The sequence below is a fragment of the Pleurodeles waltl genome, chromosome 6, assembly GCF_031143425.1.
Source record: "Pleurodeles waltl isolate 20211129_DDA chromosome 6, aPleWal1.hap1.20221129, whole genome shotgun sequence".
Taxonomy (NCBI): domain Eukaryota; kingdom Metazoa; phylum Chordata; class Amphibia; order Caudata; family Salamandridae; genus Pleurodeles; species Pleurodeles waltl.
The window spans coordinates 434,625,480-434,650,432 of record NC_090445.1 but is presented as its reverse complement, the minus strand read 5'-3'; the positions used below and the strand labels follow the sequence as shown (position 1 = coordinate 434,650,432).

Genomic DNA, 24,953 nt, shown 5'->3' with positions numbered 1-24,953 from the left:
AATGTTACATGGGTCTGCCCTCTGTTGAATGCCAATTTAGGCTGCAATTGAGCTTTCTTTACCTGGTGAAAGTATGGATCACAAAATAATGTTAAATGGGATATAGAGATATCCTACCTAGGACAGCTTTTCCATAGTTCAGGAGAAGGCAATGAAATGTAAACCTGAAAGTTTTCTTTAGAGGGGAGTTTTCCACCATTCCAAGTTTCAAGAACTGGGAAAGAAACATGAAGGAGTTGAAAAGAGGGTCTGTGGGAATCACTCACCGTCCTGGAATCTTGATACTAATAATGCATAGTTGAGAGACAGATTCCTCTTGGGCTTACCCCTAGCCACGACAGAATCTTGGTAATTTAGGCAACAGTGATTTGTAGCAATTCACTGACAAATATAGCGTTGTTTAAGCCACCATACTGTGTTCTGGATCTTTGCTTTGGGACACGTGTGGTGGTGGACACTCCCCTCTCCTTCTGTGTTTTGAGCTGTCCTGCACTGTCACCTGTTGCCAGGTATTCAGGAGCTTTACCTGAGTGTGTCTTCCACCGTCGCCTCTTACCGGGTATCTTATATCTTTATTTATGTGCATCTTACACTGTCACCTGTAACCAGGTATCTTGTATCTTTATTTATGTGTATCTTACGCTATCACCTGTTGCAAGGTACGCAGCAGCTTTACTTCTGTGCATCTTACACCGTCACCTGTAACCAGGTATCTTGTATCTTTATTTATGTGAATCTTACGCTATCACCTGTTGCATGGTACGCAGCAGCTTTACTTCTGTGCATCTTACACTGGCACCTGTAACCAGGTATCTTGTATCTTTATTTATGTGTATCTTACGCTATCACCTGTTGCAAGGTACGCAGCAGCTTTACTTCTGTGCATCTTACACTGGCACCTGTAACCAGGTATCTTACATCTTTATTTATGTGTATCTTACGCTATCACCTGTTGCAAGGTACGCAGCAGCTTTACTTCTGTGCATCTTACACCGGCACCTGTAACCAGGCATCTTACATCTTTATTTATGTGTATCTTACGCTATTACCTGTTGCAAGGTACGCAGCAGCTTTACTTCTGTGCATCTTACACTGGCACCTGTAACCAGGTATCTTACATCTTTATTTATGTGTATCTTACGCTATCACCTGTTGCAAGGTACGCAGCAGCTTTACTTCTGTGCATCTTACACTGGCACCTGTAACCAGGTATCTTGCAGCTTTATTTATACATATCGTACGCTATCACCTGTTGCAAGGTACGCAGCAGCTTTACTTCTGTGCATCTTACACTGGCACCTGTAACCAGGTATCTTGTATCTTTATGTTCGATGGCATGTGTAGCTGCAGATACACATGCTGTGCACATCCCGCCATCTGGTGTTGGGCTCGGAGTGTTACAAGTTGTTTTTCTTCGAAGAAGTCTTTTTTCGAGTCACAAGACCGAGGGGCTCCTCCCATTTCGACTCCATTGCGCATGGGCGTCGACTCCATCTTAGATTGTTTTTTTTCCGCCATCGGGTTCGGACGTGTTCCTTTTCGCTCCGTGTTTCGGGTCGGAAAGTTAGTTAGAATCTCGGAAAAATCGTCGGTATTTTTTGCGTTCGGTATCGGGTTACTTACAACAGATCAACACAGAATTAAGAAGAGCTCCGGTGGCCCTTTGTTTTTTTTTTTTCCATCCCCGTCGGGGCCTGGTCGGCCCGGCCACGTGTCTCTTCAAGGCTGATGGAATGGACCCATTCCGCTTCTGTCCAAAATGCCATAACAAGTATCCATATACAGATCAACATCTGGTCTGTAACTTGTGTTTGTCACCAGAACACAAGGAGGATACTTGTGAGGCCTGTCGAGCGTTTCGGTCCAGGAAGACACTCAGGGACCGAAGAGCAAGAAGATTGCAAATGGCGTAGGCGCCGACAGGACAAGAGCGTTTCGAGGAGGAGGAAGAGACATTCTCCACCCAGGAGTCGGACTCTGAGGAGATCGATCCTGAGGAAATGCCTAAAACCGTGAGTAAGACGTCGAAACCAAGAACTCACGAGAAAAGCGCTAAAGCCCAGGGGACGCCACCGCCAACAGGCCATGGCTTAACCCGAAAAATAGGTGACCGTTCATCGGCACCGAAAAAGGGCGAGCTGGTGTCAAAGTCATCTGACTCCGGTCGAGATACCGGCACATAGCAATCTCGGGCCCGAGATAGTGGCTCAGAGAAAATTCGGCACCGAGACAGCGGCACCGAAACAGGTCGGCACCGAGAGAGCACAACGCCGAAAGTAAAAAAGGTTTTGTCGGAGCCGAAAAAAGCAGCTGAAAAGGTTTCGGTACCGAAATATCCGGCCTCGGAACCGAAAACAAGTTCCTACACTGAGGAACAAGGACTGTCCACACAAATGAAGACACATAGATTTCGACAGGAATTACAGACAATAGAGCCAGATCACACACAAAGACGGCTCTTTATTCAAAAAGATACAGGGAAGATCAGCACTCTTCCTCCAGTCAAAATGAAACGCAAGCTTGCCTTCCAAGACAAGGACAAACAGCCACACGCAAAGGTGGCTAAACAAGTAACACCGCCACCATCCCCACATCACTCTCCGCAACCATCACCGGTAGCCACTCCACCAATGATGCATTCCCCAACTCATACAGGAATGAGTCAAGATGACCCTGACACATGGGACCTTTATGACGCACCAGTGTCAGATAATAGTCCAGAATGCTATCCAGCTAAACCATCGCCACCAGAGGATAGTACATGCTACGCACAAGTGGTGTCAAGAACAGCGGCATTTCATAATGTCAGCCTTCATTCAGAGCCCATTGAAGACGACTTTCTTTTTAATACACTGTCGTCCACACACAGCCAATATCAGAGTCTTCCTATGCTACCCGGAATGCTAAAACACTCCAAACAAGTGTTTGAGGAGCCTGTTAAAGGGAGAGCCATTACTCCAAGAGTAGATAAAAAATATAAACCGCCACCAACAGACCCAGTGAACATTACACAACAGCTAACACCAGACTCTGTTGTAGTGGGAGCAGTGCGCAAAAGAGCCAACTCTCATACTTCAGGAGATGCACCACCTCCAGATAAAGAAAGTCGAAAATTCGATGCTGCAGGCAAAAGGGTGGCGGCACAGGCAGCAAACCAGTGGCGTATTGCAAATTCGCAAGCTTTGCTAGCCAGATATGATAGGGCCCATTGGGATGGGATGCAACACCTTATTGAACATTTACCCAAGGAGTTCCAAAAAAGAGCGCAGCAAGTAGTAGAAGAAGGACAGAGTATCTCCAATAATCAGATACGGTCAGCAATGGATGCTGCAGACACAGCTGCTAGAACTGTCAACACAGCAGTAACAATAAGGAGACATGCATGGCTGCGTACATCAGGATTTAAACCAGAGATACAGCAAGCTGTGCTGAATATGCCATTCAACGGACAGCAGTTGTTTGGGCCGGAGGTGGACACTGCGATCGAAAAACTTAAGAAAGACACTGACACGGCCAAAGCCATGGGCGCACTCTACTCCCCACAGAGCAGAGCCACATTTCGAAAGACACAATTTCGAGGGGGGTTTCAAGGGCAAACCACAGAAGCCACAACCTCACAAACAAAGCCCACTTACCAGAGCCAGTATCAGCGGGGAGGTTTTCGGGGGACAATATAGAGGGGGACAATTTCAAAGGAATAGAGGAAAGTTCCAAAGTCCCAAAACTCCTCCAAACAAGCAGTGACTTCAAGGTCACAAATCCCCAACACATAACACCTTGGGGGGGAGACTAACCAAGTTTTACAAACATTGGGAGGAAATAACAACAGACACTTGGGTCTTAGCAATTATCCAGCATGGTTATTGCATAGAATTTCTCAAATTCCCTCCAAACCTCCCACCGAAAACAACATATAGATCTTCTAGGCATAGAAGTTCAGGCATTGCTACAGAAAGAAGCAATAGAGTTAGTACCAAAACAACAAATAAACACAGGAGTTTACTCCCTGTACTTTCTCATACCCAAAAAAGACAAGAGTCTGAGACCTATACTAGATCTCAGAACATTAGATACCTACATCAAATCAGATCACTTTCAAATGGTTACATTACAAGACGTAATCCCACTGCTCAAACAACAAGACTACATGACAACACTAGACCTAAAGGTTGCATATTTCCATATACCAATACATCCTTCACACAGAAAGTACCTAAGGTTTGTATTCCAAGGGATACATTACCAATTCAAAGTGTTGCCATTCGGAATAACAACTGCACCAAGAGTTTTTAAAAAATGCCTAGCACTAGTAGCTGCACATATCAGAAGGCAGCAAATACATGTGTTCCCGTACTTAGACGAGTGGTTAATCAAAACCAACACGCTAAGACGGTGTTCACAACACACAAAATATGTCATAGAAATCCCCCACAAACTAGGTTTCTCAATCAACTACACAAAGTCACACCTTCTGCCGTATCAAACACAGCAATACTTAGGAGCAACAATCAACACAGCAAAAGGGATTGCCACTCCAAGTCCACAAAGAGTTCACACATTTCAAAATGTGATACAGACCATGTATCTAAATCAAAATATACAAGTCAAACTGGTGATGAAACTACTAGGCATGATGTCTTCATGCATAGCCATTGTCCCAAACGCAAGGTTGCACATGCGGCCCTTACAACAGTGCCTAGCATCACAATGCTCACAAGCACAGGGTCAGCTTCTAGATCTGGTGTTGATAGACTGCCAAACATACATCTCGCTTCAATGGTGGAACAGTATAAATTTAAACCAAGGGCGGCCTTTCCAAGACCCAGTGCCACAATACGTAATAACAGATGCTTCCATGATAGGGTGGGGAGCACACCTCAATCAACACAGCATACAAGGACAATGGGACATACAGCAAAAACAGTTTAACATAAATCACTTAGAACTGTTAGCGGTATTTCTAGCGCTCAAAGCATTTCAACCCATAATAAGCCACAAACACATTCTTGTCAAAACAGACAACATGACAACAATGTATTACCTAAACAAACAGGGAGGCACACACTCGACACAGTTGTGTCTCCTAACACAGAAAATATGGCATTGGGCGATTCACAACCACATTCGCCTAATAGCACAATTTATTCCAGGAATTCAGAACCAGTTAGCAGACAATCTCTCTCGGGATCACCAACAGATCCACGAATGGGAGATTCACCCCCAAATACTAAACACTTACTTCCAAATGTGGGGAACACCACAAATCGATCTATTTGCAACAAAGGAAAACTCAAAATGCCAAAACTTCGCATCCAGGTACCCACAAGATCAGTCTCAGGGCAATGCGTTATGGATGAGCTAGTCAGGGATATTTGCTTACGCTTTTCCCCCTCTCCCACTCCTTCCATATCTAGTAAACAAATTGAGTCAAAACAAACTCAAACTTATACTAATAGCACCTACATGGGCAAGACAACCTTGGTACACAACACTACTAGACCTCTCAATAGTACCTCATGTCAAACTACCAAACAGACCAGATCTGTTAACACAACACAAACAACAGATCAGACATCCAAATCCAGCATCGCTGAATCTAGCAATTTAGCTCCTGAAATCCTAGAATTTGGACACTTAGACATCACACAAGAATGTATGGAGGTCATAAGACAAGCTAGGAAAACTACCACTAGACACTGCTATGCAAATAAGTGGAAAAGATTTGTTTATTACTGCCATAATAATCCAATTCAACCCTTACACGCATCTGCCAAAGATATAGTAGGATACTTACTACAATTGCAAAAGTCAAAGCTAGCTTTCTCTTCAATAAAGATACATCTTACCGCAATTTCAGCCTACCTGCAAATTACGCACTCAACTTCATTATTTAGGATACCAGTCATAAAAGCATTTATGGAAGGCCTAAAGAGAATTATACCACCACGAACACCACCAGTTCCTTCATGGAACCTCAACATTGTCTTAACACGACTCATGGGTCCACCTTTTGAGCCCATGCACTCTTGTGAAATGCAATACTTAACATGGAAAGTTGCATTTTTGATTGCCATCACATCTCTAAGAGTGAGTGAAATTCAAGCATTTACCATACAAGAACCATTTATTCAAATACACAAGCATAAAGTAGTTCTACGGCAAATCCAAAATTTTTACCAAAAGTAATCTCACCGTTCCACTTGAATCAAACGGTAGAATTACCAGTGTTCTTCCCACAGCCAGATTCTGTAGCTGAAAGAGCACTGCATACATTAGACATCAAAAGAGCACTAATGTACTACATTGACAGAACAAAACTAATTCGAAAAACAAAACAACTATTTATTGCTTTCCAAAAACCTCATACAGGGAATCCAATTTCTAAACAAGGCATTGCTAGATGGATAGTTAAGTGTATTCAAACCTGCTATCTTAAAGCAAAGAGAGAGCTGCCTATTACACCAAAGGCACACTCAACCAGAAAAAAAGGTGCTACCATGGCCTTTCTAGGAAATATTCCAATGAACAAAATATGTAAGGCAGCAACATGGTCTACGCCTCATACATTTACCAAACACTACTGTGTTGATGTGTTAACGGCACAACAAGCCACAGTAGGTCAAGCTGTACTACGAACATTATTTCAAACAACTTCAACTCCTACAGGCTGAACCACCGCTTTTGGGGAGATAACTGCTTACTAGTCTATGCACAGCATGTGTATCTGCAGCTACACATGCCATCGAACGGAAAATGTCACTTACCCAGTGTACATCTGTTCGTGGCATTAGTCGCTGCAGATTCACATGCGCCCACCCGCCTCCCCGGGAGCCTGTAGCCGTTTAGAAGTTGATCTTGAACATTTGTAAATTTGTAAATATATTACTTTAAACTTCATTATGTACATACGTATTCACTCCATTGCGTGGGCACTATTACTAGCATACACAACTCCTACCTCACCCTCTGCGGGGAAAACAATCTAAGATGGAGTCGACGCCTATGCGCAATGGAGTCGAAATGGGAGGAGTCCCTCTGTCTCGTGACTCGAAAAGACTTCTTCGAAGAAAAACAACTTGTAACACTCCGAGCCCAACACCAGATGGCGGGATGTGCACAGCATGTGAATCTGCAGCGACTAATGCCACGAACAGATGTACACTGGGTAAGTGACATTTTCCTTATGTGTATCTTACGCTATCACCTGTTGCAAGGTATGCAGCAGCTTTACTTCTGTGCATCTTACACTGGCACCTGTAACCAGGTATCTTACATCTTTATTTATGTGTATCTTACGCTATCACCTGTTGCAAGGTACGCAGCAGCTTTACTTCTGTGCATCTTACACTGGCACCTGTAACCAGGTATGTTACATCTTTATTTATGTGTATCTTACGCTATCACCTGTTGCAAGGTACGCAGCAGCTTTACTTCTGTGCATCTTACACTGGCACCTGTAACCAGGTATGTTACATCTTTATTTATGTGTATCTTACGCTATCACCTGTTGCAAGGTATGCAGCAGCTTTACTTCTGTGCATCTTACACTGGCACCTGTAACCAGGTATCTTGTATCTTTATTTATGTGTATCTTACGCTATCACCTGTTGCAAGGTACGCAGCAGCTTTATTTATGTGTATCTTACACTGGCACCTGTAACCAGGTATCTTGTATCTTTATTTATGTGTATCTTACGCTATCACCTGTTGCAAGGTACGCAGCAGCTTTACTTCTGTGCATCTTACACTGGCACCTGTAACCAGGTATCTTACATCTTTATTTATGTGTATCTTACGCTATCACCTGTTGCAAGGTACGCAGCAGCTTTACTTCTGTGCATCTTACACTGGCACCTGTAACCAGGTATCTTACATCTTTATTTATGTGTATCTTACGCTATCACCTGTTGCAAGGTACGCAGCAGCTTTACTTCTGTGCATCTTACACTGGCACCTGTAACCAGGTACGTTACATCTTTATTTATGTGTATCTTACGCTATCACCTGTTGCAAGGTACGCAGCAGCTTTACTTCTGTGCATCTTACACTGGCACCTGTAACCAGGTATCTTGCAGCTTTATTTATACATATCGTACACTATCACCTGTTGCAAGGTTCGCAGCAGCTTTACTTCTGTGCATCTTACACTGGCACCTGTAACCAGGTATCTTGCAGCTTTATTTGTACATATCGTACGCTATCACCTGTTGCCAGGTATCCTACAGCTTTTTGCATCTTACACTGACACATGTTGCCAGCTATTCTGCACTTTTGTGGTCCTGTGTCTTAAACTGTGACCTGCTGCTATCAGTTTTCAGCAGCTTAATTTCTATTGCTTCCTGCCAGAAACTATGCAGTTCTGTTTCAGGTTACCTTGTTCATGACCTGCTGACACGTGTTCTTCAGCTTTATTTCTGGGTGCCCTACACTCTCAAGAGCGGTCAGATATTCTGAAGCTTTATTTCTGGGTAGCCTACAGTGCCCCTTGTTGTGAGGTATCCTGCAGCTTAATTTGGGGGTGTCCTTCAGTGTCCCCTGCCGCAAAGTATCCTGCAGCTTTATTTCTGGGTCTTACACTATAACCTACCGCAAGTTATACATCAGCTTTATTTGTGGGTGTCCTACTCTGCCTCCTGCTGCCAGCTGTTCTAGAGCTCTGTTTCTGCTTACCTTGTGTTGGCATCTGCAGACAGATATTTTGCAGCTCTATTTCAGGGCGTCACATATCGTTACCTGCTGCCAGCTATTCCGAAGCTTTGCTTCTCTTTCTCTACACTGCCAAATGTAGCCAGATCACCTGCAGCTTTATGTATGGGTATGTTCCACACTCATCTGCTTGCAGATGTTTTGCAGCTTTACCTGTGGTGCCTTATACTGTTGCATGCGGCTACACATTCTTTAGTTTTATATCTGGGAATCTTAATTTGTCATCTGTGTCCTGGACAGACTTATTTCTGTACGTTTTCCATTGCCACGTGCTGTCAAACATTATGCTTTTTTGACTCTCTGCATCTTCTGCTATGACCTACAGATATGACGTACAGATATTCTGCAGCTTGGCCTGGTTATCTTAGGCTGTCACCTGCAGCCAGATATTCTGCAGCTGTTCCTGGTGACCAGACACTTTCACCTGCAACCAGATATTCTACATCTCTGTTTCTGGTTAACCTATACTGTCACTTGCAGCCAGATACTCTGCAGCTCTTTCTGGTAACCTTATACTATGACCCGCAGCCAGATATTCTGCAGCTGTTCCTGGTTACCATACACTGTCACCTGCAGCAGATATTGTGCAGCTCTGTTTCTGATCACCTTAAACTGTACCCTGCTGTCAAATACTCTGCTGCCAGATATTCTGCAGTTTGGTTTATGTTTACTCTTGTTCTGTGACCTGCCATCATATATATTCTGCAGCTGTTTCTGGTTACCTTGCACTGTGACCTCCCTGCAGATACTCTGCAGCTGTTTCTGGTTACCTTTCACTTGCTGACAGGTACTCATTAGCTCTGTTTCTGATTACCCTAAACTGTGCCCTGCTGTCAAATACTCTGCTGCCAGATATTCTGCGGTTCTATTTACCTTACAGCGTGACCTGCATTCAGATCTTATGCAGCTTTATTTCTGGCTATCTTATACTGTGACATGCTGCCAGGTACTTAGCATCTCTTTTCTGTTTGCCTTATACTTTGACCTGCACTCAAATATTCTGCAGCTTTAATTCTGCCTGCCTTGTACTCTGACCTGCAGCCAGACACCTACATCTCTGCGATTTCACTGTTAGCACCCACTAGAATTTGCACCTTTTGTTCATCACTCACTTTTTGGAAGCCTACGAGTTTCAGTGCTCCTTGTCCAAGTTGTGCCTCGTTGCCACTTTGAATCGGTTGATGTGCTCACATGATAATGAATGCTGCTCAGTTTTAAGCTTAGTTTGGTCAACTCACCCCTGTGAGATACAGTTTGTGTGCCTACATCCCATGTGCCATGTCTGAAAATAACAGAACTGGCGACCATTTCACACCTAACAGAAAAACTACGCATGTAATCTTAAATTTATTGACCAAGCACTAAGGGGATCTCCATTTGATTTTGAGGCCCTTTTTAGGTGGAGCATAGTAGCGCAGAAGCGCTGCATTTCGAAATGTTGTAATCTATTCTGTGGGCTTTCACCATGTCCATCTTGCGTTTATCACTTTCATTCGTTCCTGGGTTTGCCTTTTAGGAATCCCTTGAGATAATTGGTAAATGCTTTACATTTGTCCCGCCTTGAGGCTGTTTTGTTATGCCTTGCAGACTGACCCTGTTGCATGGATTATTGCACGATTGCCGATAGACTTTGGTGTGGGCAAACTACTTTTTTCTTTTGTCTCACTGCTTCGCACGCATGGTGGCCATAGTGCTTTGAAGTTTAAATTAGCGCAAACTCGGTCAGCGGTATTGGAGCCCTTTGCATGACTACCAGTTACGTCACATTGTGTGTTTTGTCCCTCCCCTTCGCGCTCCATGGCGTTTGGCCTCCCTCAATTCCATCATCATTACTTTTTAAGCTGTATTCCTTGTTTTGTTTAGTGTTGGAGACTAGATCGTGTGCACAGAAGGTGAAAATGAAATGCAGTTCCCAACAGGCCTATGTACCGAGCAGCCATGTTGGGAGTTATAGTGTTTATCCACCAACGTACAACATAAAAGTAGGCAAATATTGCCTTTCTTCAAATTCATTAACATTCTACTTTCATTTACTACATTCTTCAAAGCAGTATATATTCACCGGTCGTCTCTTAAATAAATCTGATCTCCAGACTATTTACCTGTATTAAAACTGTTGGGTCACCCCGAATTCACAACCGGGCACACTCTGTAGTTCTCATTAGAAGGAGGATCTGGGGTGTTCCCATGAAAGAATTCAGAATGATCTTTAGGAGCAATCCTGCATGACAAGCATGCCACGAAAGAGTATTTTGCCCTCTGTGTGACAGTATTTATGGTACATGGTATTAAATGCAGAGTACCATGTACTTAGAAGCGAGTGTGAGATGGGGTGGAGAGTTCAGTGAGGTGATGCCAGTTACTTCCGGTAAATCTCATAATTAGTCACTAATGTCCCCGTTTTTTATTTATTTATTATTTTATTTTTTGGGGCAGTTTTATATAGCTCTAACTCAACTGGAGGTATTGGAGCACTTTAGGTGATGACCTGTTATATCACACAAGGACACGTACAACACACAGATTTTTTTTAAAGCCTTTTTTTAGGGCGAGCATAGCAGCGCGCAAGCACTGCTTTTCAACATGTTGTAATCTGTTCTGGGGGCCACTGGCCGCTGTATCTATTTGTGTGTTTGTACAGCTACTGTTATCATATGTGTTATACCGTATTCCAGCTTTAGTTAGCTTCAAAGATCTCCACGGTTTTCGATGACAATTACTTCTGCCGAACTCGATCTGAGGTATTGGAGCGCTGCAGCTGTTTTATAAGTAAAAATCAGTAATGGTCCCTTACACCTTAAATTATGCTGCAGGGGTGACCTATTTACGTGGCAAGAAAAGTCCAGCTATTAATTTACAACGCCAATAGCTCTAACTCAAGCAAATGCAAGACCTATTGCATTGCAGTCTATGAGGCCATCCGTTGCATTGTGTCTTAAGATCCACTGGGAAAGGAACTGATGCCAGATGTACACTGTGTTACAGAGAAAGTGGTAGAAGCTGTGACGGCAGCCATCTTGGACCTGGTCCAGTTGTATTGCAGTGCCTTCAACGCTGACTTCCAGACACTGGTACATGGGGATCGCAAGCAATATGTGACCCAAGATGCATCTCTTCTCACGAGTCCACTTGCCTTTACCATCTATGCTGCACATCGGATCCCTATCACCTGGGTGGCAAGGTGAGATGTGAATTGTTGTGTAACTTATAGTGACTGACCAGTAAGGTGGGTTGTTATATCTGTGTGGTTCACGGCTGGTTTTACCCTGAGTCTCTGTGTATGTATAGTAGCATGTCTATGCTAGACATATTGGATGACCCTCGATTCCCTTTATCTGTGTGACAATAATTTTGAGATGGCTTGGCCCTAGATTTTAGCATACGTTGCAGCGAATAGCAGTCTGGGAGCTGGATTCCATGCATCTATGATAGCATGCTGGTAGGTGCAAGGTGACTGGGCAGAATTTCCTTCTTCTGTACTGTAGATGTGTGGGAGGGGCAGACTTCCAATGCCCTTGATTCCATGTATATGTATGTTATCATGGCACGTATGTGCAAACTCACCTATGCCCTGGATCCAGTGTATCTATATAGGATCACTACAGGACCATTGCACTTATGCAGCTGTGCAGGATAAAATGATGTGACAAGGTTTACTAAATTATGTGCTGGGATGCAGCGCGTTGTCAGAACTTCTTCATTAATTTTTCATTTTAAAACACATTAATATTCACCTCATTGCAGCAATCCGCAACTATAAAGTGACAGGATGAACTTTGTACAAGATCTGCTCTTTAGCGACACCTCGCATGTTTTTTTTTTGTGCCTTTCGATCTGATTCAGCTAGTAACATTTCTTTCGGTTGAAATCTAAAAATGATGTTGCACATGACAGATAATATAGCAAGGGGGTAAAATCCATAGTTATGTGAAAAGTTCCATGGCAGCTTAATTCTATGGCTGTGGCAAACCTACTTAATGCCCTTAATCCATTGCTTCTGTAGGGTTCCTCCTGGGACACTCAGAATGGGCTGAGTCTCCGTTTTCTCTGTGTGGCCCATGGCTCCGAGGGAGAGGCTAGTTGGCCCATCTACAAAGAGAAGGGACGGTGAATGAAGTGACTATCTCGCTGCAGTGCTTTTTGTTAAAGCTGAAGTGTGTGCATCTTTCTGTTGCCTCTAGTTTGCTTTGCTGCACACAGTTAACGAGTTGGCATAACCGACAGGTCTGATGGTTTCTCTCAGCACGCCCTGGTGTACCCTGCGCCTATTCTGAGGTAGTGAGTATAATTTTCAGGTGGGTGGATGGGTGTGTGCCAGGATAGTCTGAGGGTAAGTGAGGGATTGAGACTGGGAACTGCTGTGACAGGATGCTTCTGGTGAGATGGGTGCTTTGCACTGCAGTGGAGTGCCTCTGGGAGAATGCCTGCTTGGCAATGATGCCTCCAAGGTAGAAAAGGAGTCCAGAAGCATCTAAATAGCTTGATAGGTCAGCACTAGATCACGTCTAATCCACTGTTGGGTGATCCCTGTGGTGGTCGGGTTCCTTTTGCTATTCCAAATGTTACCTTTCTTCTGATGTGATGGGATATGTTGGTTCATGACATGCCTATTCTCATTAGGACTGCAGGCCCTCTTGATCGATCATGGACTGGATCAGCCCCTTATCCTTTGTCCCATGTGTAGTCTGTCTGCGTCCTGGCAGGAGACCAGACACTAGTCAAGATTTCCCAGCAGTGAGTGGGAAAAAGAAAACAATTTCCTATGCTGAACCTTAGGCAAGAGGGACCCAAAAAATGTCAGATGCAGTGGCCCACAGGCCTGCACTGCTTTACCCGTGAGCTTACGCCTCATTTCCCAGGCAGGTGGCTGTGCTCAGTTTGAGACCACTTGAGCAGGTTGTGTGTGACAAGACTGTCTCTGAATGGATGCTGGTGATGCAAGGCTATTTTCGGTAAGACTAGATGAGTCCTGTGCCCCTGACGATGGTTGCCTGCGGAAGTGCAGCCCACAGTTCTATCACTGCCTGAGCGAAGGCTTGTCATCACACGGCCATGGTGCATTGGAGCGGTTGAAAGCCAGGGTGGAGATGCTTTGGCTGTCGGGTTCCTCGGGTGCTCCATCCATGGTGATCGCTGCACTTCACACGCCGGTGCTTACTACTCCGGACTGCAGATTGCATCGGTTCAGGCTCTGTCTTAATAGGGACAGACATCTACGCTCGGACTAGTGGACCTCAGCCTAAATCAGGGCAACTACGAGTAGTAGCATCTGCATGTATTTGTATGCTTCATGGTTCGGGAAAGAGACTGTATCCATTTGTTTACATACACCCATTTTGGTCGTCTTTTTTTATTTTAATGGGTTACAGTCCCATTTAGGGTGGTGACCTGACACTGTCATTGCCAGTGCTTAATTTGTATCGGTGGCTGTAAGTGGTGGCACCAGTACTCATTTTTGGGGACCGTGATTTGTTTTTCATCATCAGACTTGCACTCGGAGCGAGAGAGTGAGAATGGCAGAAAGGGATTCTGGAAGAAGTGAAATGTAGGATAACAGCAACAATGGTAGAAAGCTGTAATTAAAAAGAAAGTGAGATAAAGGGGCATGAAGTGACAGGTGGTAGATGGAGGTGACATGACATGGACTCAAGTCTACTAGACAGTCTTAGCATCGAGGAACCCAAGGAGCGTGCCCCTACCCTGCACTTTTTTTCCCCAGTGATGCACTTTTGGTAACGTACACCATTACTCGCCTTCTTTTATTTGAAAATGAATTGCATTAGTGTAATTGTATGTATAGAAGCAAACCAAGACTATAAGGCCCAGAATGCATTATGTTCTGACAAAATAGCCCAAGGCTGGAATCAGTGTCCTTGGTAGTGGAGTGGAGATGGAGCGAGACGACCGCCGCGTCCTTACTGAATGAGATTGTTCTAACAGTGGATTTTGTCTTCACTGGCCATGCCAGCTTTATTTTTAAACATGTTCTGCTACCATGGGCGGTGCCTGCGTCAGTCTGCAACCATCATATGGGATCCTGTTGAGCTTTAGTGCTGTGTTCCTCCCTGAAGGAGTACCCAGGCTAATAGAGCTTTTTCCCAGTGTGTGTGAGGAGTTAATTTGTTAATTTATGGTTGTAGTCTGGATGGTCCATATTGGGAATGATTGAAAGGGACCTGATTTCTGTACAGATTCCTCCTATTCTGACAGCGTCAGCGTGGTCTGCACAGAATCTAGAAAGAAATGCACTTTGAGTTGAACAGGGCGGGGGAAGGGACCAGGCCTGGGGTACAAGCACCGGAGGCGGACAGAACCAGAACCTGCAGTAATACTTACCACTGTATTCTACGTTTCTAATTAAGGATTTGCGTTGAACGCGCTCACAAAAAAAAGATAATTGAGTTGTTAGCATGTCCAAACAAGAAGATTTCACAGCTTTCAGTGTTGCTCAAGGACAAATGCAAGATGCCACCAAGGCTCACCGCCCCTGTCCTGGGTTGTTCTTTACAGGTTAAGTTCCCCGGTTGAAATGAATCAGGGAACTACTCCCACGATGCATTACATTTTTAAATGTTAAATTCTGTATGTGCCACCTGGTAAGCTTACACCCGAAACTGCTTAGTTATATCTGGGCTACACGGCTTTCATTTCTGCCTGACACTTTAAGCTCAATCTTTGTCACCTACCTTCCAGGGAAACCGTAAGCAGCAGAGCTATCTTTCAAGTTGCACAGCGGTGAGATTAACCATAGACACTAAAACTGTCCTTCAAGTGGCATGGCTTTCTGGAACACGCCTCAGATACTGAGCTAGCAGAGATATCTTGCGGGTTGCACCGCTCTCAAAAGAACTAGGACAACTGAGCTACCCCTTTGATTGCTTACATCATGCCTCCTTTGGCTGCTGCAAAAATAAAATTGCTTTTGAAAAGCAAGCCTGGGCCGATTTACTTCCTCGACTATGTGATCCCCTCTCCCTCCCTCCCGCCGTGCGGTTCACGCCCTCGCCAGAATGTGAAAAATGTGCAGCACCCACAGTCACTGTGTGCTGTGACCGTCTCACGAGAGTAGCTGCTGTGGAATGAGAAGAGTTCAGGCCGAAGAGGGGTCTGGGGGGAGGGAGGGCACCAGTACTTTATACTGTAAACGTTAAGGAAAAAAACACTCAGCATGGACGGCCAAAAGCAAATACAATCGTGAATCTCTCATTCATACGAGAATGGACCATAGCGTGACACCTTCAGCCAGTTTTTTATTTTTTTTATTTTTTATAGCAGCTGTTTTAATTCTGTGACTTTCAGTTTCACTTTATATGTAAAGGCCTTAAAGGGACAGCCTGCTGAGTAGTGCTGGCGATATGTATGTGTTATTTGTATAGCGCAAACCTAATCAAAAGGCAGGTAGTGCAGCACTGAACACAGCCATGGTGCTGTTACTAAGTGATTAGAGGTGTAGTTGGTTCACAGGGGCTGTTATTGCGTTGTGATGGAGTGTTTTTTAAACAAGTGCAGCTTCAGCTCTTTACCAAATGTTATAGATTCTGGGCATCTGATTGAGACTTCTAGTTGCAGATTCCTTACCTTAGAATTTCCCCCAGGGGTCAGACTGGATCAGAAGATTTTTCTTCAAGCACTACTCTTGTGCACCTTTAGGTGACGTTGGTCGACTCAGCGCGCGTCGTGGTCGCCGTGATGAGGTTGCGTTGTATATAGGCGCCACCCCAGCGCACTGATGTCAGTCCTTTTCTTTCTGTGCCAGCCTACGCGCAGATCCGGAGAGAGCTACCCTCTCGTTTCTTGACTGACTTAGACCGTTTTGTCGAATTCTTGACACTTTTTTGGTGCGTTGAGGATGTCACTGTTTTAAGCCGCGTGACTCCTATCACTGAATGATACCGGTGACAGATACGCACATTTTGTGTTTGTGGTGTCCGGAGTGCGACCATGATCCAAAACTCGTATTCTGAGTGCTGTGCTATGAACCTGAAGGCTTTGAGGGAGCGGTCCCTAAAGTTCATGGCGGCCTAGCGCTTGACTCTGTATCACTTCATGGCTTGACCGAGAGGGAGGTCATGAGACAGCTTGCGGAGTCATCACACTCTTCTTCGTCCTATTCGAACTCCTCGGGCCAAATGGGTCACAAGAAGAAGTCATCGAAGAAGGCCAAACGTTCTTCAGTTTTGCCCCATCTCTCAAATGATGCAACACGGGAAGAGCGTTGACGCTCTAAGCCTCCATCTTCGGAGCCTGTTTCTGGGGCAACTCTGTGCCTCCCTGAGTTTCCAGAAGCTGGAGCAACCCCGCCCAACTTGAGGAATTATATGAGGCCATGCTCCTCATATTTGGGTAGAACAACCCCCCGCAACATCTTCGGGCCCAGTGGGGTCAGAGGGGGCCCCCTCGGGTTCCGTGCCGGCAGCTTTAGTCCCAGCTCCAGAAGGCCCCTCAGGATCCGTTGTCTGATTGGTGCCGGTGCTGGTTGTGCCAACACGACCTCCCATGGTGCTGGCAAATACGTTGTTGCTTCGAACGTCAGTCGGCCCACAATTGACTTTGAGCCCATAATTATGCCAGACTCCGACCTGGAGGCGGACCGACGTCGCTCAACGCTGATTAGGTCTTCAGTGGGGCCTAAATTCCCCAGGTTGGATCATGACCCTTATTCTTATGGGTTCAGATATGGAGGGGTCGCTGGACCCTTTAGAATTTCAGTTGGAAGACCCTGAAGTGGACTGGGCACAAATCAAATCAAATCATTAATATTTATAAAGCGCGCTACTCACCCGTGCGGGTCTCAAGGCGCTAGGGGAAAAAAAGGGGGGGGGTTACTGCTGCTCGAAGAGCCAGGTTTTTAGGAGTCTCCGGAATGCGGAGTGGTCCTGGGTGGTCCTGAGGCTGGTGGGGAGGGAGTTCCAGGTCTTGGCTGCCAGGAAGGAGAAGGACCTCCCACCCGCCGTGGAGCGGCGGATGCGAGGGACGGCAGCGAGCGCGAGGCCCGAGGAACGGAGGAGACGGGTGGGGGCGTAGAAGCTGAGGCGACGGTTGAGGTAATCCGGTCCCTTGTTGTGGAGGGCTTTGTGTGCGTGGGTGAGAAGTCGGAAGGTGATCCTTTTGCTGACTGGGAGCCAATGCAGGTGTCTCAGGTGTGCGGAGATGTGGCTGTTGCGGGGTACGTCGAGGATGAGGCGGGCTGAGGCGTTTTGAATACGTTGCAGGCGTTTTTGGAGCTTGGCGGTGGTCCCAGCATAGAGGGTGTTGCCGTAGTCCAGGCGGCTCGTGATGAGGGCGCGGGTCACGGTTTTTTTAGTGTCGGCGGGGATCCAGCGGAAGATATTGCGGAGCATGCGGAGGGTGAGGAAGCAGGCGGAGGACACGGCGTTGACTTGCTTGGTCATGGTGAGAAGAGGGTCCAAGATGAAGCCGAGGTTGCGGGCGTGGTTTGCGGTGGTCGCTGCGGTGCCGAGGGCCACCAGGAGTCGTCCCAATCGGACGGGGTGTTGCCGAGGATGAGGACTTCCGTTTTGTCAGAGTTCAGCTTTAGGCGGCTGAGCCTCATCCAATCTGCGACGTCCTTCATGCCCTCTTGTAGGTTGGTCTTGGCGCTGGCGGGGTCCTTGGTGAGGGAGAGTATAAGTTGGGTGTCGTCGGCATAGGAGGTGATGATGATGTCGTGCTTGCGTACGATGTCGGCGAGGGGGCTCATGTAGACATTGAAGAGTGTCGGGCTGAGTGATGAGCCTCAGATGATCTCGGTGGGGTCTGAGCGAAACGGAGGGAGGTAGACTCTTTGGGATCGGTTTGAGAGGAAGGAGGCGATCCAGTCCAGGGCCTGGCCTTGGATCCCGGTGGAGCGAAGGCGGGTGATTAGGGTGCGGTGACAGACGGTGTCGAAGGCAGCCGAGAGGTCGAGGAGGATGAGGGCGACTGTTTCACCGTTGTCCATCAGGGTTCTGATGTCGTCTGTGACTGAGATGAGGGCGGTTTCAGTGCTGTGGTTGGTTCGGAATCCGGTTTGTGAAGGGTCGAGCAGGTTGTTGTCTTCCAGGAAGGTGGTCAGCTGTTTGTTGACAGCCTTCTCTATTACCTTGGCGGGGAAGGGGAGGAGCGAGATGGGGCAGAAGTTTTTCAGGTCGCTCGGGTCAGCCGTAGGTTTCTTTAGTAGTGCGTTGACTTCGGCGTGTTTCCAGCATTCGGGGAAGGTAGCAGAAGAAAAAGAGGAGTTGATGACGGCCTGGAGGTGCGGGGCGATGATGTCGTCGGCTTTATTGAAGATGAAGTGAGGGCAGGGGTCCGATGCAGCGCCGGAGTGGATCGAGTTCATGGTGGTTTTGGTTTCTTCGGTGTTGATATGGGTCCAGTAGTTGAGGGTGATGCCACAAGCATTGGGCGAAGCTAGTGGTCTTTGTACCTCTTCTGACGCTGGCATGCTTTCTCCCCCCTACCGTAGTTACAGAGGAAGGAGCGTCGTATTCTATGGTGGTGAGAAGGGTGGCTGAGGTCCTTGGCCTTGAGCTTCCTTCTATGGCACTCAGGACTAACCTCCTGACTGAATGCTTCAGCCTGGAGCTTCAACCTCGGAGCCCCTTCTACCTATTAATGAAGTCCTCACTGATGTCCTTCTGGGTGCATGGTCCAAACCCAGCACAGGGACTCCTGTGAACCGGGCGATCTCCTGCCGCCATCGGCCTGCACCAAACGACCCTAAATTCCTTACCCAACATTCCACGTCTGAGAGCCTTGTCATCCAGGCTTCTTCTTACTCTGGCACATTCCCATCTGCACCCCCGGATAGGGAATCAAAGAGCCTGGATCAACTCGGGAAGAAAACGTTCTCTTCCTCCAGTCTGGCATTGCGGTCTGTGAACGCTGTTCTCATACCCTGTGCGATATGGTCGCGCAGGCGCTGCTGCAGGTTCTGGAGGAGTCCCGGGCCATACTCTTCCAAGCTATTGCTGACGGGAAGGATGCAGTCAAGTTCACTATACGTTGTGGGCTGGATATGACCGACTCACTGAGCAGATAGGTTGTATTGGGATGTCTAACAATCATTCATGCAACAGAACAGGATGATGGACCGAGTGCTGAAACTTTTCAAACACTCGCTCCCAGTCACAGATCTTGGTTTCATCCATCACTCTTTTGCTCCCCATGCCACCCCAGTTTGGACCCAGCCATATGGAAATCTGTCTTGACCCTGTGGGTCAGTCCAGCCCGAACTGCCAGGCCAAGTCCTCCATAGACCGTAAACAAGCATCCCGGGACCGGTTTCAGGGTATCACCCTTCATCAGCCAGGCTAGCTTGAATCCAGTGGCACAGTGAGCACAGGACCCACGTCTGGGCATACCCTTCTCATTTCGGGCAACTTTAGCAACACAAAAGAATGATGGACGGAGTGCTGAAACTTTTCAAATACTTGCCACCAGTCACAGCTTTTGGTTTAGTCCATCATTCTTTTGCTCACCATGCAACCCCAGTTTGGACCCAGCCATATGCAAATCAGTCGACCCTGTTCCCCATGGGAATTGCTCCGCCCTAACTGCCGGGCCAGGCCCTCCCTGGATGTTAACAAGCATCCTGGGATTAGTTTCAGGGTATCACCCTTTATCAGCCATACTAGTTTGAATCCAGGAGGTCCTGGCCTAGCAGTTTGGGCTGGACTGTTCCCATGGGTAATAGTGTCAAGACTGATTTGCATGTGTCTGGGTCCAACCTGGAACGGCATGGCAAGCAAAAAAACGGATGGATTAAACCTAGATCTGTGACTGGGGGGGGGGGGGGGGGGGGGTGAATGTTTGTTTTAATCCACATTTCGGCCATTATCTGTTCTTTTTGCAACAGTCACTCATGGACATGCCCTTCGATGGCCTCTGTCTCTTCGGGGACAAAGCAGAATGAGCACTTGAGCGCTTCAAGGAGTCCCAGGCTACGGCTCGGTCCCTTGGCCTCGCACCTGCTCCTTGCCCCCCCACAGTCTGCTTTTCATCCCTTTTGTGGCTACGGAAGGGGTGCTCAACTGCGTCCATTCCCATCCAGCGCATGCTGCACAGCCTCTGCGTGGCCACGGATGCGTGATCCCACCTGCTCATGGATCACGGAGCCAGCGGTCCACCCAGTCCATCTCTGTTCCCGCCGCAATCTCCAAACCATCCTAATCCATTACTAGTTGGTGGCAGGATCTACCCTTGGCAGGAGACTACCCTTCCGGCCATGCCACCATCCTACAATTGGATGACTTAGAATCACCTGGCACTTCTCCACGAGGAAGTTACAGCTCTCTTGCTCATAGAGAGTGTCCCTGTGCCAGAAGTAGGTTGTGGATGTTATTCCTGCTACTTTCTGGTGCCCAAAAAGGACACTGGCCTCCAGTGCTCACTCTGGCTTAGGTCCTGTCTGCCCTGGAGAATGGAGGGTAGCGTTGGGCTTGCAGGCCGCCTACTTTCATGTTCCCGTTCTACCTGCTCACAGACATTACTTGTGATTCGTGGTAGGTCACGATCACTTTCAGTTTACTGTGCTACCCTCTGGCCTTACCAGCGCCCCATGGGTGTTCACAAAAGTGATGGCGGTGGTTTCAGCTCATCTGTTCTGGTTAGGGGGTTTCATTCTTCCCTACCTCAACAACTGGCTGTTGGAGGCAGGTTCACCCCAGGCTGTTGTCTCCCACCTCCAGAGTATGGCAAACCTCCTGTATATGCCTGGTGGTTCAACATCTAGCGGGCTTTCTGAAGGCCAGAGCGGATGAACACCGCTGTTGATGGCGTCTCCATCCAGAGGTGGTGCAAGGTCTCTTTCAGCAGTGGGGAGAGAAATAGTGTGCACAGAGTCCAAGGGTTCCCCTTAGAGGTAAGTTAGTGGCAAAAAGAGATATTTCTAATGCTCTATTTTGTGGTAGTGTGGTCGAGCAGTAGGCTTATCAGAGGGTAGTGTTAAGCATTTGTTGTACACACACAGGCAATAAATGAGGAACGCACACTCAAAGACTGATTCCAGGCTAATAGGTTTTTATATCGAAAAATATATTTTCTTAGTTTATTTTAAGAACCACAGGTTCAAGATTTACAAGTAATACTTCAAATGAAAGGTATTTCACTCATGTATTCTAGGAACTTTGAATAATCACAATAGCATGTACAGTTTTGACAAAAATGGCAATAAGCTATTTTAAAAGTGGACACAGTGCAAAAATCAACAGTTCCTGGGGGTGGTAAGTATTTGTTAAGTTCAGAGGTACGTAAAACACTTACAGGGTTCAAAGTTGGGTCCAAGGTAGCCCACCGTTGGGGGTTCAAGGCAACCCCAAGTTACCACACCAGCAGCTCAGGGCCGGTCAGGTGCAGAGGTCAAAGTGGTGCCCAAAACACATAGGCTTCAATGGAAATAGGGGTGCCCCGGTTCCAGTCTGCCAGCAGGTAAGTACCCACGTCCTCGGAGGGCAGACCAGGGGGGTTTTGTAGGGCACCGGGGGGGGGGCACAAGCTGGCACAGAAAGTACACCCTCAGCGGCACAGGGGCGGTCGGGTGCAGAGTGCAAACAGGCGTCTGGTTCATGATAGGAATCAATGGGGAGACCCGGGGGTCTCTTCAATGATGCAGGCAGGCACGGGGGGACTCCTCGGGGTAGCCACCACCTGGGCTAGGCTGAGGGACGCATGGGGGTCGCTCCTGCACTGGAGTTCGGTTCCTTCAGGTCCTGGAGGCTGCGGTCGCAGTGCTGGTTCCAGGCGTCGGGTTCTTTGTTACAGGCAGTCGCGGTCAGGGGAGCCTCTGGATTTCCTCTGCAGGCGTCATTTTGGGGGCTCAGGGGGGTCAACTCTGGCTACTCACGGGCTTGCAGTCGCCGGGGAGTCCTCCCTGTAGTGTTAGTTTTCCGCAGGTCGAGCCGGGGGCGTTGGGTGCAGAGTGGAAAGTCTCACGCTTCCGGCGGGAAACGTGTGGTCTTTAAAAGTTGCTTCTTTGTTGCAGAAAGTTGCAGTTTCTTGAACAGGGCCGCTATTCTCGGGAGCTTCTTGGTCCTTTAGATGCAGGGTGGTCCTCTGAGGCTTCAGAGGTCGCTGGACCCTGTTGGATGCGTCACTGTTGCAGTGTTCTTCGAAGTAGGGAGACAGGCCGGTGGAGCTGGGGCCAAATCAGTTGTCGTCTCCGTCTTCACTGCAGGGCTTCAGGTCAGCAGTCCTTCTTCTTTAGGTTGCAGGAATTTCTCTTCCTCGGTTCTGGGAGCCCCTAAATACTGAATTTAGGGGGTGTTTAGGTCTGGGAGGGCAGTAGCCAATGGCTACTGGCCTTGAGGGTGGCTTCACCCTTTTTGTGCCACATTCCTAATCCTATTGGGGGAATGCTCCTTCTACAAGATGGAGGATTTCTAAAAGTAAGAGTCACCTCAGCTCAGGACACCCTAGGGGCTGTCCTGACTGGGAGGTGACTCCTCCTTGTTTTTCTCATTATCTCCTCCAGCCTTGCCGCCAAAAGTGGGGGCAGTGGCCGGAGGGGAGGACATCTCCACTAGCTGGGATGCCCTGTGGCGCTGTAACAAAGGGGGTGAGCCTTTGAGGCTCACCGCCAGGTGTTACAGTTCCTGCAGGGGGAGGTGAGAAGCACCTCCACCCAGTACAGGCTTTGTTCCTGGCTACAGAGTGACAAAGGCACTCTCCCCATGTGGCCAGCAACATGTCTGGTGTGTGGCAGGCTGGCAGAGACTAGTCAGCCCACACTGGAAGTCGGGTATGTTTTCAGGGGGCATCTCTAAGATGCCCTCTGGGTGTATTTTACAATAAAGTGCACACTGGCATCAGTGTGCATTTATTGTGCTGAGAAGTTTGATACCAAACTTCCCAGTTTTCAGTGTAGCCATTATGGTGCTGTGGAGTTCGTGTTTGACAGACTCCCAGACCATATACTTCTATGGCTACCCTGCACTTACAATGTCTAAGGTTTTGCTTAGGCACTGTAGGCGCATAATGCTCACGCACATAAGCCCTCACCTGTGGTATAGTGCACCCTGCCTTAGGGCTGTAAGGCCTGCTAGAGGGGTGACTTACCTATGCCACAGGCAGTGTGAGACTGGCATGGCACTCTGAGGGGAGTGCCATGTCGACTTAGTCAGTTTCTCCCCACCAGCACACACAAGCTGTGAGGCAGTTTGTATGTGCTGAGTGAGGGGTCCCTAGGGTGGCATAAGACATGCTGCAGCCCTTAGAGACCTTCCCTAGCATCAGGGCCCTTGGTACCAGGGGTACCAGTTACAAGGGGCTTACCTGAGTGCCAGGGTTGTGCCTATTGTGGAGACAAAGGTACAGTTTAGGGAAAGAACACTGGTGCTGGGGCCTGCACACTTTCAAATCATAACTTAGCATCAGCAAAGGCAAAATGTCAGGGGGTAACCATGCCAAGGAGGCATTTCCTTACACTTGGTTAGATCTCTTCCCCTCTGCAGAGAATGCCCAGTGTCAGTTGTTTTGCACGTTGGAGTTTCCCAGGTGGTACTCGCTTGGCGATGCTTTTCATCTCGAGTGAACCTCAGGCCTCCTTTACGCCTCCCCACCAAAGCCACTTCTGCCCAGAGTTCTGAAGAAGATCAAGGACGACCGGGCCCAAGTCATTCTTGTGACTCCAGACTGGGCACGAAGAGTATGGTATCCCGAGTTTAAGATCATGACCATCGATCCTCCAATCAGACTGCCTCTTCAGGAGGATCTTCTGTCGCAGAAGCAGGGGACGGTTCTCCACCTGAACATGTCCAGTCTCCGCCTCCTTGCGTGGAGCTTGATCGGCGGCAGTTGACAGCTTTCGACCTTCTCCCTGAAGTCTGCAATGTAATCTTGGCAGCCAGGCATCCCTCCACCAAAACGGTGTATGACTGTCGTTGGAACAAATTTGTGGCATGGTGTACCAGCAAATCTGTTGATCCCCTTTCTGCATCTCTGTCTGAGGGTTTATTGTTCATCCCCTCTCTTGCCCAGCAGGGCTCTGCTTTGGGCACCCTTAGGGCTACTTATTTGCCCTCTCTGCCTTTCTTAGACTGCCAGATCAACCATCCTTGTTCAAATGTCCCCTCATTATGAGGTTTCTTAAAAGACTCACTCACATGTTCCCACCTACCCTATTCATAATGCTGCAGTGGGATTTGAACCTGGTACTTGCATACCTTATGTGTGCTCCTTTTGAGCCACTACAAAATTGTCCATTCCGGCTTCTCACTTTAAAGACAGTCTTTCTTATTGCCATCGCCTCTGCTTGCAGAGTGAGTGAGCTC

General features: G+C 47.5%; 1 protein-coding gene across 2 annotated transcripts in view; it reads left to right on the top strand.

Moving 5' to 3' along the window:
* Positions 1-24,953, top strand: part of PIK3C2B (phosphatidylinositol-4-phosphate 3-kinase catalytic subunit type 2 beta) — a 304,990-nt gene that overhangs the window by 154,734 nt on the left and 125,303 nt on the right. For both annotated transcript variants that reach the window (XM_069238510.1, XM_069238511.1), the window contains exon 11: positions 11,692-11,887. In XM_069238510.1, coding sequence (XP_069094611.1) covers positions 11,692-11,887 — 196 coding nt within the window. The remainder of the gene's footprint in view (positions 1-11,691; positions 11,888-24,953) is intronic.